Source organism: Lygodium microphyllum, chromosome 25 (assembly GCF_053477565.2).
Source record: "Lygodium microphyllum isolate KBCC chromosome 25, Lygodium_microphyllum_v1.1.10, whole genome shotgun sequence".
In the NCBI taxonomy this organism is placed as follows: domain Eukaryota; kingdom Viridiplantae; phylum Streptophyta; class Polypodiopsida; order Schizaeales; family Lygodiaceae; genus Lygodium; species Lygodium microphyllum.
In genome coordinates this window covers 33,165,340-33,179,205 of record NC_141159.1, presented here as the reverse complement: position 1 = coordinate 33,179,205, position 13,866 = coordinate 33,165,340, and the positions used below count along the sequence as shown (strand labels likewise).

General features: G+C 44.5%; 1 protein-coding gene across 1 annotated transcript; it reads right to left on the bottom strand.

Moving 5' to 3' along the window:
- Window positions 1-1,030: 1,030 nt before the first annotated feature.
- On the bottom strand, window positions 1,031-2,706 carry LOC148014060 (uncharacterized). Its single transcript, XM_087666811.1, has one exon. It carries the CDS (start codon window positions 2,642-2,644, stop codon window positions 1,964-1,966), a length of 681 nt encoding a protein of 226 aa, XP_087522937.1. The 5' UTR covers window positions 2,645-2,706; the 3' UTR covers window positions 1,031-1,963.
- Window positions 2,707-13,866: the final 11,160 nt, after the last annotated feature.

Sequence of the window (13,866 nt, the reverse complement as noted above, 5' to 3'; positions counted from 1 at the left end):
GCGAACAGTGAGCAAGCAAAGAGCTATGGGCCTTTGAATGGGGATGGCATTGTATGAGGACTTTATCTAAAGACTCTCTAAGAGAACAATTATCTTGGTATGCGTGTCTATTTGGTATCTAAATAATATTAACATTATAATTGTAACTTTGACAAGCACATGTGGATTGAGATAGGTTTGCTTATTTTGCTACAAGATGATTGATGAGGAGGATGTATTATCATAAGTACACACTATCAAAGGTATGCACTCATAGATTCTTGTCTTGCATGGCACATATTTAAATAGTTGCACGAACAATGACAAATTAAAGCATGGATAAATTTTCGATGTGGAAAAGAAGGGAGGGGAACCAAGGAGAGTGGGAAACTGGTGATGAGGGAGAGTGTTGGTGTTTTCTTTATAGGATGCATACTTAGATGACAATGGTGAGAATGTGCCACTATGCCAAGATCAATTCCTTGCAAGCTTAGTATTAGTGGCTTTGTTATGTGTACAATACTTTGTGCATTAGTATTTTTTTTTTCTTGGTGTTAGTGTAATGAAGTTGTATTGGTGCAACAGAGTTTAAATTGTAACCAATAGTCTATTGTATTTTAATTATAATAAGAGTTAGGTGTTTCATATGAGTTTAAGAGCTTATGGCAAAAGTTTATAATAAGAATTAGATATTTCATATGAGTTTAAGAGCTTATGGTAAAAGTTAATATTACAAAGTGCAATATTACAAACCCTAGTGCAAAGCCTAATGAAAAGCTCATTATCACAAAGCTTTTTGCAAAAGAGCGTCTTTTTACAGGGTTTCTTGCAAAGCTTAACACGAAAGCCCTTTCAATGTGATTTATGGACATGGTTATTGTAAAGACTAAAGGTGAGAGGCACCTGCAGACTCAAAGAGAAGGGTTTTTTTAAAACCTATGCTCAGAGATTGTTTGGTGGTAGCAGCTCAGAACTTCGGAGATCTCCCCTTCGGAGGGTGGCTGTCGGTCACTCATGTGCTAAGGCCACCTCTCTCTGCCAGAATTCGAATGTCTTTCTCTCATCTAATAATATATTTTAATATCAATACTAGCATGATGCAACGAGTGCACAGCACACAACCTAAACACGAAGCACCTTGTCTAATATCATCTGCGTTTGCATGGGAAATTATACAAGAGCTCTATACAATGGGGTGACACCTCAATATAACGTGGGTCTAGAAGCCAAGAAGAGAAGGGTGAAAACCCACAACGCGTCGAATCAGCACCAATAACATGGGCGATGAGAAGTCAGAATACTAAGCACCTTGGCATAGTACATCACATTTTCAAACGCAAAAAGATTGTAATTATCCATGTAGTCTCGCATTCCAAGCACCATTTGAAGCTACTCCATGCCACACATCATCCATCATGGTCTCCTATCTCAAGGGGGGAAGTGTAACATCTCTAAGATTACAAGCTCCGAGGAGCGGCACATCAAGTTCCTCTCATTTTCCTTGCAGACATGCAAGTGGATTCAAAATCTGATAGCAGGACTTCACCCAAGCAATCACACATTTCATCATAATAATCCTCCGTGACTAGTGAAGGGGCATTCGAGCTTATAATCAATGCGCAAATACAGCACCTTTCAATCTTGGTAGTGCAAACAATGCCACACCAAGGCCTAGCTCTTGATACTCGTAGACATTCTAGATTCCAACCCTCTACCCCTTCATAGAACTACTCTACTTATCATCCATTCAAAAGAAATTCATTCAAAAATTAGAAGCTTGTGGTTGCCATCATGGCTTCTTAAGGCAGTATCTTAGGTCCATCAAAACCACTAGTGACCTTCAGCTGCTGCAAAGATCAGATAATTTGCAGATAGTACAAAACACTGGCTGCCTCATCGGGTATATGATCTTGTGGTTCCATGAAACGGCATTCATTCTAATGCATCCTGCAGACTTCTCAGAAAGATTAGGCAAAGGTAAGCATCAAAAGGCATAATCAGCAGCATCTGCAACCGGACAATACAATCCTTCAGGAGCACCAAGGGAATCGGCTGGGGATGCCTGATTAAATACGCTCTTGATATGCTCCAAACCTACAAGCAGATTCTCCTGCAGGTCCTTCTCCATTTCTTCATCGTCTGTGTGATCTGTGTCGATCTGTGGTTGAGAAATATGGCAGAAGGACTTGGCCCGCATAATTTTGCACTCAATAACCTCAGAATCTGCAAAGCAATCGCTCTGCTCGATCCAAGTTCGCATGGCCTGGAAACGAGCCTTCATGGAGAGGTCCTTGCGCGCGGTGACGGCCTCGCGCATGCCACGGTCAGGACCCCCCTTCACGGCCTCCATCTCCACGATCTGCTGCCTGATAGCGGCTGCGTAGGCGACGGCCTCGCTCATGAACACCCCGACCGCGGCCTCCTGTGGCTCCGAGTAGCCGTGGAAGCCATCGCTAGGGTAGCCGGAGGTGCAGGTCACCACATACACAGGCTGTGCGCTGGGCTGCGGCCACGAGAATGCGTTGGCGTCGGTCTTGCGCGACTTCGAGCTCTTGTTGCTTTTGCTTGACTGACTAGACATGGATGATTTCTGCTGCTTGCTTTTGCCAGACGCGGACCTGCTTGCACCGTCCATTGCAGCCCCAGCTTTGCGTTTCACAGGCATGGCTCTCAGAGTGTGTGTGTGTGTGTGTGCGCGCGCGCGCGACACACGCAGACACAGAGAGAGAGAGAGAGAGAGAGAGAGAAAGAGAGGCGCGGAAATTTGAAATGTTCAGTGCATTTTATATGCACGAGAGGCACAAAGGCGAAGGCGGCGGGCGGGCCGGGGCCCGGGGGTTTTATGGCAACCCGCGCTTCCTAGTTCTGTTTTAAAACCCTACCATCCTTTCGTTTTATATACTACGCTCTTTTTTAATGCGAAAATATGATAATATTTCTAATAAAGGCTTTTACAACATATCAAAGATCACGAATCATAGATCCATCAGCCTTTCCTATTACCCTTAAATTTCCTTTCCACCTCCCAAAACCAAGAGTTCTTATATACAATATCCAGTCAGCTAAATGAAACCTTGGCCACCAATCTCTTATTGAACACTAGGGAAATTTTCTCTAACTCATGTACTTGGGCAGCATGTCTGACCTATTGAGACAAGGTCAACAATGAAATTTCAGCCTCATCTAAGAGATTTTGGCTGGCCCTCTGAGCTAACTCCTCAAAGACAGCATTAGCCCATTTTAAAAGGTTTCGCTCTTCATCCCAAAGCCAATTTCCTTGTAAAGAAGTACAATGATGGAGAGTCATAGCAAAATTCTTCCATGGATCCAAACAATCATCCTCAATATCCTGAGCCAACTTAGAAATGGCCCCTTGCATCATATACTTGAAAGTAAGCTGACAAAAATGTCTCTTATTGATTACCAAATTCTTATGCTCCCCCTCCACAACACAGGGCTGAATGAACATGAGTTCTAAGAGGACCGGGACATGATTAGAGAGCAAACAGTCAAAATCTGTGTTTTCAATTTTACCATTGCAATGAGCCATTCATTGCCTCCCACCATGTACCACCGATCTAATATAGCCCAGTAAGATTGGTGACTAAGCGAATGATATGTGAAAGGACAATGCCATAATTGCAGGAATTCCTTCATATCGAGCAAATTCAATTTACTACATGCCTCCCACCATGTTTCCATTTCTTCTCCCACCATTAATGAGGAGGAGGATGTTGCATCATCCGAATCAGTAACTACATTAAAATCTTCGCCAAGAAAACCTAAATCAAGAGAAAGAGTAGTAATTTCAGTCCAGAGATCCCGCCGATGCCTATTGTAATTAAACCCATAAATATTAGTTACAATGGATATTCTAAAATCCTCCCAGTCCATTTCAACTAACAGTATTCATCCATTGCTATTGTTGTAAATGCAAGCAAGATTACAATTGGATTTGATGGTCGTGAAGCATCTTGACTTACCATCTTTGGTCCCAGCAAAATAGTATTAATAATCCCCATAAGAAAAGACAGGCCGCTCTGTTGATGCATTTTGTGTTCCTAGACCATCACAACATCCAAATCCCAACTCCAAACCCATTTCCAAAATAGGCTACACTTCACACATCCATTAAGCCCTTTGACATTTATCATAGCAATCTTCCCCCTACTATCAATTACCCCCATTCTGATTATGTGTTGCTTCATTAACCTATACTCCTGCCATACCAATGTCAATATCTCCTATGGGCTAAACATCATTGTCCCATCCACTAGGAACCAACATCTTAGAAACCAATCCACTCTTGGTCTTGGCCGTTTTCGAAGCGTTTGGGGTCAAAAGTCTACCACGGGGGGTAAGAGACAGGAGGGTGAAGGGAGATTCATGGGGAGGAGTAGACAAAAGAGAAGGGGTTTAAAGAAATAGGAGATATAGAAGAGAATTGATAGATGTGAATCCAGTCAAATTATTTTAGTATCTTATCATACGTGGAAGACATCAACTCATAATCATAGCTCATAACCGAATACATCCAAACAAGGGAGAATGGAAGCCCAAGACACACTGAGACAATAGCCCAGCTCATAAACAAATACATAACATAATCCATTATCCATGTTGTTGTCGCCCATTGACTGTTATAGGTATTCACCTCAAAAGTACATGTACCTTTAATCTAGTAGAGGTAGAAGCCTTTGCAATTAGGACATATATCAAAAATTTCTAACAAATATCTATCAAAGCTAATGAAATACTTCAGCCATGTCAATAACCTATCAATAACAGAGTATTCTAGTCCTAAATCAAGGCTTCAAAATGCATACAAATTCAATCATAATCTCCTTTAATGATTGCCCAAGGTTGCATTGCTGTTTGGGGACCGTATCCAATACATACATGCATTAAGATCACTTTCCAAATTGAGTGGACTGCTTCCCCGTTTATGAAAGTTTTGAACAGTACAAAATAGCTTGTAGACCAAGAAAAATCACTCCTTTGGCTGCCCCACATGGTTCACTAGAGCCCGGGGGCAAGATTCAAGCTTTTGGGCATCAAGAAAGCCTCGTGAATGGAGATGAAACAAGAAGAAACCTTGTTGGTCACGGATACCCTATTCTTTCATGTTCAAGATAGCACCATAGCTCCCCTCTCTTCCCCCAAAAATGCATACAATAGACACACCTTCATTCTCCTCCTATTAGAGCTCTTTTTTTTTTGTGGAACTCCAGATGCATGCCTTTGGTAACTCCTCCTATGGTTTGTTGGGGGTAAAGGCGCCTCCGCCGTGCCGCCCCGTGTATTACTACACTGACAGTACCCGCCACTGCACACTGCAGGTGGCGGGCGCCCGTCACGTCACTTTATTCTTTATTCTTTTAGTGACAGTTTGAATAAAGGAAGGCCCGGTCACACATTGTGACTGTTGGAGTTCCCATTTCTTGTCTCTCTCTTTTCTTGCTCTTGCTCTCTCGCCATAGCTTGCGTGCAAGCTTCGATCCTTCTCACCTTTCAACTGGTATCAGAGCTTGGCATTCTCTTGCTCGAGCTCGACTCGGTGCTTCCCGACCTTCGCATCGACTCGCTTCACGCATTGGGTCTCCATCCCGGCAGCCATAGCCGACCTCTTGAGCTCCCGACTCTCCCCGGCTTCCCGAGCTCCATCCTGGCCTTCTTGAGCTTCATCAGGGCCTTGCCCTTGAGGTATTGCTTCAGCATTTGCAGGCATTTGAGTGTATTCTCAGATTGAAACAGGGCAGGAACAAAGGGCAGCCACTCTTCTTGAGCTCCATAGCTCATATCTTCCCTCCCCTTTGCATTGGGCCTTCATGGCTTGGTATGTGCCTACCTTGGGCCATCATTGAGCCCCCCATTACCCCCTTTTCAGCCCATGTGGAGCAACAGCAAGTTCAGCACCAACAGGGCAGATTGCATCATTTTTTCCAGGCTGTGAGCACTCATCTACTTCAGCTCCACACTTGGCCATTGCTTCTTGCTCTCTACCTTGATCAAGAGGGCTATAGACTTCATGTTTGATGTCATTAAAGCTTTGGGCATTGGTCTTGATCTTTCGGGGCTGATTTCTTCAGATTTGGGACTGTCATAAACTGTCATAACAGGCTGAAAACAGGGCAGCACCATTGGCATTAGCATTTGTTGCTTATACTCCATTCCGGTTGTGCTATTTGATGCCCGTATGCGGTCTACATGATGCCTAGTGCCTTGGGAATGTATGCACATGATTATGCCATGATTTTGGCTTGAAATATTGGCTGATTTGGGACTGTTATTTACTGTTATACAGTGCTGGAAATAGGGCAGCCACACTTGGCATTGGCATTTGATGCTTATACCCTACTCCGGTTACCTTGTTTGATGCCCATATGCGGTCTATTTCCTACCCGGATGTATTGGGGATGTATGCATTTGGTTTGACCATGATTTTGGCTTGAATTCGGGGCTGAAATCTACTGTTTAGAACAGTAAATACATGCTGGAATAACAGTGGGCTGAAGGTACTTTACATGCTTTGGCACTTACCTACCGATATCGGATGTATGCTTTGAGCTTTGGCATGATGTCTTTGACATTTGGGGACGACTTGGAGCATATGTATGAGATTATGGGATGCTTTTGAGCTTCGCATTAGCTCCATCTTCACTGGCATTTGGACCGACTTGGCATGCTCATGGACCGCCTATGCCTCATGTCTCTGCTTGACAGTTAGGCTTTTGCATTACATGCTTTGGTTCGTGACATATGCTATTTGGTTCGTGTATGCCATACCGACATTTGGAGCTTGGATTTGGATGTATTTGAGCATTCCCGGCTTACTTGATCACTGATCTTGGTTGCTATTTGGATGTCATTGAGTTGACCGAGAGCTTATTTGGGCTTATGTATTGCTTCATGGTTAATACGACCGGTGCTTCATGTATGTCATGCTCTCTTGGATGCGCTTGATGCATTGACAGGGTCACTTATCACTGGTGCTTTCTCTTGGGTTGTCTGAGCTTCTAAGCTCGCCTTGTACGCCTTTTGTGCTAGTGGGAGCATTTTACATGCTTGCTTGACCTTTGACAGTTGCATGCTATTGGAGCACTTACATGTATTTGGAGCAGTTTATGTCTTGAGCAACTACATACGCATTGAGACTTTGGGATCATACTCCGATCTTTATGGATATGCATTGATGTACTCTTGGTTCACAGGATGCTTATGAGCTGAGTCTCATATTTGGATTCTCTTTGAGCAGATACCTATTTGTGTCAGGTTTTGGCAGTTACAGGAACACTTTGCCTAGAGTGTCTGGGGGTGTGCCTTTCACTGGCAGATGTTATTTTGACATGCTTGGTGTTGAGCTCATGTTCTTTTCACTGTCATTGGCCTTGCTTATGTCCGTTTCATGCCGGCTTTGGACCTAGCATTGTTTGCTTGACATTGGATCCTATTTTGGGACAGTTTGCTCTCTAGACTGCATACCTGCAATTTATTACAGCAAGCAGTTATTGGTGGACTGAGGTGTACTTTTCATGCTGAAATATCCTGATTTGGTGTACCGCACCTAGTACTAAGTGGGCAGCAACTTTTGGCACACTTTGCTCACCCTTTGGACCCCGTTTTTGGTCATTTTTGGGTAGTTTCTGCAGTAAAACAGCAAGCAATTTTGGACTGTTTGGGCATTTCCAGCCTGCATAATGGCGTCATCTTCGCATGATAGTGCCATCTTTAACATTACAAAGTTGGATGGTACCAACTACTCTTACTGGAAGAGTCAAATATGGCAGGTTTTGGTGCAGAAATCTCAGATTAAGCCACTTCGGTTGAGTGGGGAGCAGCCTGAAACTATGGACATTGACGACTGGCTTGAACTTGATGAGCTATGCAAGTCCACGATTGTATTGTCTCTCACTGAACAGGTACATTATAATGTATTTGAGGAAGCACAGAGTGCATGGGATCTATGGAATAAGATCAAGAATCTTTATGATAAGAAAAGTCCGGCGAGTCAGATGTACTGGTTGAAGCAGCTTATGGATCTGCGCATAAAGGATAATGCGACTATGTCTGCTCACTTGAGCCAGTTCCATGCTATACTGAAGAACCTGACTTCGCAGGATATCACCTTTGGAGAGGAAGTAACTCCTCTTTTCTTGCTTGGAACTCTGAATGAGTCATGGGATGTATTCCGCACTGCTCTTTGTGCCTCTAGTGCTACTCTAAAATTGGCAGATGTTGAGAGTGCTCTTCTTCAGGAAGAGGTGAATCGCAAAAACTTGGATGCCTCTCGTGGTAGTCATGCTTTGACAGTTAGAGGCAGGAATGACAGGTATGACCGTGGTAATGGCCGAGGCCGTGACTCGCAGAAGGGTCGGTCTAAATCTCGTGGTGGCAAGTCGCGTAGTAAGTCGCGTGGACGCAATGCAAATGTCACTTGTCATCATTGTGGGAAAAAGGGCCATATTAGACCACAGTGTCATGAGTTGCGCAATGAGAAGCGCAAGGATAAGGGGAAAGATAAAGTGCAGGAGAAGTCCTCTGATCGCAGCATAGTACCTGCGAAGTCCAACGTCAAGATTGAGGAAATTAATGTCACGCAGACTGAAGAGTCCGATGGTGGTGATGAGTTTATACTTGCAGCTAGTTCTTCTGATGCTTCACACTTGACTGAGACACCTAGTATGTATGCACAGTGCTGGTTATTGGATTCAGGTGCGTCCTTCCATGTGACGCCTTACCGTGAGTGGTTTCACTCTTACCGTACTGTATCTGGATCAGTCAAACTTGGAGATGACAGGTCTCTTGATATTGTGGGCTGTGGAGATATTCAGTTGCAGTTTTCCACTGGCAGTTCCTTTTTGCTCAGGGATGTACGTCATGTACCTGCGCTTACGCGTAGTCTTATGTCTGCAGGACAGTTGGATGATGCAGGATTTCATGTCTGTTTTGGGGATTCTACCTGGAAGATTACCAAAGGCAGACTTGTGCTTGCTAGAGGCGCTAAGGCTGGCAGCCTCTATCCTCTTGTTGTATCTGGGTCTTCTGTAGACCATGTTTTGGCAGTGGGCTCTATCCCACATGTATCACTTTGGCATGCCCGTTTGGGGCATATGTCTTTGAAAGGAATGAAAATGTTATCTGGTTTGCAGTATCTTCCGCCTTTGGATTATGCATGTTTTGACTCGTGTGATCATTGTCTTTATGGTAAGCAGAATAGGTCTACGCATAAGAAATCGGGTAGGCCACGCATGAGTGAGCCCTTGGCATTGGTGCATTCCGATGTTTGTGGGCCTATGCCTTGCATGTCTATGGGTGGCGCGAAGTACTTCGTTACCTTCATTGATGATTTTTCTAGGAAAGTGTGGGCTTATCCCATAAAGCAGAAGTCCGATGTCTTGGCAGTTTTTCAGAGATGGCTTGCTCTTGTTGAGAACCAGACTGGGTATAGGCTGAAATGCCTTAGGACAGATAATGGGGGAGAATATGTCTCGCATGCTTTTGAGCAGTTTTGTGATGATAGGGGTATTAAGCGTCAGTTGACCGCCCCTTACACCCCACCCCAGAATGGTTTGGCTGAGCGCATGAACAGGACTATTCAGGAGCGTGTGCGCTCTATGCTTAGCTTAGCCATGCAGGCCTACCCCCGAGTTTTTGGGCTGAGGCAGTTAGTACGTCAGTGCATGTCATAAACCGATCGCCTTCCAGTGGATTGGATTTCCAGGTTGCAGAGGAAGTTTGGGCTGGTAAGCCACCCTCTTATGCGCATCTCCGTGTCTTTGGATGTGAGGCATTCTGCCATGTGCCCAAGGACAAGAGGAGTAAATTGGATCCAAAGAGCATTAAATGCATATTCCTTGGCTATGGTGAGTCAGGAGAGATGGGCTATCGCCTATGGGATCCGCAGGCGCGGAAAATAGTACGCAGCCATGATGTCGTCTTCCATGAAGACAAGATGCACAGGCAGCCTGAGAAGGTGGTTGAGATCCGCAGAGTGATCTTTCAGGAGGAGCCTAAAGCTCCAGCACAGCCAGTAGTACAGCCTGCAGCAGTTCCTCCACAGGGCCAGGATGTTGGACAGGTAGTTAGACAGGCAGTAGAGCCTGCGGTGAGACGGTCTGCTAGAGATAGACGTCCACCTGACAGATTTCAGCCCTCTATGCATTATGTTTTGGTTACAGATGCAGGAGAGCCTTTCACTTATGATGAGGCTATGCGCAGGGGTGACAGTCACTCCTGGGAGAGGGCTATGCAGTCTGAGATAGACTCCCTGCATAAGAATGAGACTTAGGATTTGGTTGCCTTGCCTAAGGGCAAGAAGGCTTTGCCATGCAAGTGGGTGTACAAGCTGAAAAGTACCCCTGGACACCCCAAGCCGGCATACAAGGCTAGATTGGTAGCAAAGGGTTTTAAGCAGGAACATGGTGTGGACTTTGATGAGGTCTTCTCTCCTGTGGTTAAGATGACCACCCTGCGCTTAGTCTTGGCTTTGGTTGCACAGCTTGACTTAGATCTATATCAGATGGATGTCAAGACGGCTTTTCTACATGGGGACTTGCATGATGAGATCTATATGGATCAGCCTAAGGGCTTTGCAGAACCTGGCATGGAGCACCTAGTGTGCAAGTTGAAGAAGAGCTTGTATGGCTTGAAACAGGCACCTAGGGAATGGTATCATAAGTTTGATGCCTTTATGCAGTCACAGGGCTACAGCAGGAGTGCTATGGATCCGTGTCTTTACACAAAGAAAGCCCGTGATGGCAGTTTGCTTATCTTGGTACTCTATGTTGATGATATGCTGATAGCAGGGAAAGCTCATGATGAGCTAGATGATCTTAAATCTCAGCTGAAGAAGAGCTTTGAGATGAAGGATTTGGGACAGGCCTCACATATACTTGGGATGCGCATTAAGCGCGATAGGCATCAGGGGCTTTTATATCTCTCACAGCGGGAGTACATTCATAAAGTCCTTGAACGCTTCCACATGCAGGACGTAAAGCCTATTGGCTGTCCATTACCTTCTTATGTGAAGGTATCACAGGCCGATTGTCCGCAGACAGATGAGCAGAGGGCCGAGATGGCCAAGATCCCTTATGCATCAGCCGTGGGCAGTTTGATGTATGCCATGATAGCCACTCGTCCAGATATTGCACATGCAGTTGGTGTTGTGGCACGCTATATGGCTACACCTGGCAACAGACATTGGGATGCCGTGAAGGGTATCATGAGGTACCTGAAGGGCACAGCAGATATGTGTATTTGCTATGGCAGCCAGGATACAGGGGTCGTGGGGTACACTGACTCCGATTATGCAGGACATGCAGATAGTAGGAAGTCCACTTCTGGCTATGTATTCACCTATGCTGGAGGGGCTATCTCTTGGATGTCCAGGGTTCAGAAGTGTACGGCTTTGTCTACCACTGAGGCCGAGTATGTTGCAGCCACTGAGGCTTGCAAGGAGGCCATATGGTTAGGCCGTCTAGTTGCTGACCTTGGGATTGATGCTACACCTACACTGCATTCGGATTCTATGAGTGCCATTCAGTTGGCTAAGAATCCGGTCTTCCATGCGAAGACGAAACACATTGAGGTGAGGTATCACTTCATACGTGGTGTCATGGAGGACAGGTCTGTTGACCTTGTCAAGATCTCCACTGACGAGAATCCTGCAGATTTGCTCACGAAGAGCCTCACTACTGAGCGCTTTGCCTTCCTCAGGAGGTTGATGGGCGTTGGATGAGATGTCACCTTTCCTCACCTATGTACATTTGTACTGTCTTTTCTTTTTCTTTTCTCTCTCACTAGGGCAGATTCGCCTTTAAGTGGGAGGTTGTTGGGGGTAAAGGCGCCTCCGCCGTGCCGCCCCGTGTATTACTACACTGACAGTACCCGCCACTGCACACTGCAGGTGGCGGGCGCCCGTCACGTCACTTTATTCTTTATTCTTTTAGTGACAGTTTGAATAAAGGAAGGCCCGGTCACACATTGTGACTGTTGGAGTTCCCATTTCTTGTCTCTCTCTTTTCTTGCTCTTGCTCTCTCGCCATAGCTTGCGTGCAAGCTTCGATCCTTCTCACCTTTCATGGTTCAGCTCTGCCCTTGCATCTCATGCTTGTGATTTGCGGTGCAAATCACCTTGAGCTCCCTGTTCATAGTTACACAACTCTCCAGTTTCACACAGACACTCCTTAGTTTCCTAACTCACTAAAAGTTCTTATTCCATGTAGCATGCTCAAACCTAGTTGACTTGTTGAACTTAGTGAATTCTAAATAAAAATGAACTTAAAGTGTCCTTGCATTCCATCATGTGACTTGTCCTGAAACTCGAGTAGACCAAGTATGTAGACATACATGATCCATACCATCTCCATTTTTCACACTTTAAACATAAAATCCCATGACATCCACCCCCTCCTAATCTACACATCCTCTGGTATGTGTCAAAGTCTTATGAATCTACAATGTCAGAAGAAGTATCCTCTGCCATGTCAATGTCTTCATCCTCTACCTCTTCATCTTCCATATTTTCATGTTCATACTTGGTATCCAACTCTTGCAACTCATATGCTAAAGACTCTCTATGTCTAAAGAGCTATCCCATCCAGCTCATTTAATGCATAGGTAGCATTGTAAAAAATAAATCTTACCACATATGGACCAAAACCACCGCTTTGCCAACTTTCGACTAGCACTATGATGATTTTCCAAACTGCTATCATAAACCAATACCCAGTCCCCTTCATGTATAGCTCGTGGTTGAAGTATTTGCCACTTGTCAAACCTCTTCTTATGCAGCTTTTTCTTTAGTCAAGGATGATTATCCAGCTTTTCCAAGATGTTTGTTGGATTTTAATTGGATTCATTTTATTATCAATGGGATTTCAATTAGTTCAATGTGGCACCTTGCCAATTAATCCTAAAGAGGATTGGATCTTCAGAGCTTGTGACCTTTGGAGCAAATTCCACAAGACATTGCTTATTAGAAAGCTTAGGAGTCTAGTCTTAGTTGCTTGGAAAGCCAATTCTCTTGCTTGAACAGATCTACTTATGTGGAGAGTTGTTATGGTCAAGTTGGTAATGAGAGATACATTGGGAAGTGGAAACATTTGCATGCACATTTGTCCCCATGCAACAAATTTGACGAGAGTGCGTTCTACTTGTTTTACTTATGCAAGTTGGCTAAGAAACTTTATAGGAAGATTCAAGAATGGCTCATTAGAGCTCAATTTCAGGAGGTATCTTTGTCTAAGGACAAAGTGATTTGAAAGGGGACAGAGCTGAAATCAATAAGCTCTTTAACTTCTGAATTGCCTTCATATGTTGTTTTCCCCACCAAAACTTTAGCCCTTTTCTCAAGAACTGATATAAACTCTCAGCCACATGAGCAAAATGCGGAATCCATATCAAGTAAAATACACATGCACCCAAAAATCTTCTCACCTCGGATACATTCAAACATGTTTCCTGCATCCTGCTTATGGCATCAATCTTCACTGGTGTGAGGGTTTTCTTCCATATGGTCCACACATGTGCCAACGTGAGATTTTGCACATGCACCCAAAAATCTTCTCACCTAAGATACATTCAAACATGTTTCCTGCATCCTGCTTATGGCATCAATCTTCACTGGTGTGAGGGTTTTCTTCCATATGGTCCACACATGTGCCAACACAAGATTTTGCTTCAGCCATGCCTCCTTGACAAGCTTCATCAGTCCTTTCAATTCTCAACCCATATGTGCCTGCATCTATGGCAACAAATGCTATCCTTGTAGCCATATCTTCCAACCTCTTCTACATGCCACCATTTCCAAATTTTGGCTCTATTGGAAGACCGGTTTCTGTTGCATATATTTTGCCATCTTTCCAAAAGACTGACCTTTTTGCTTCT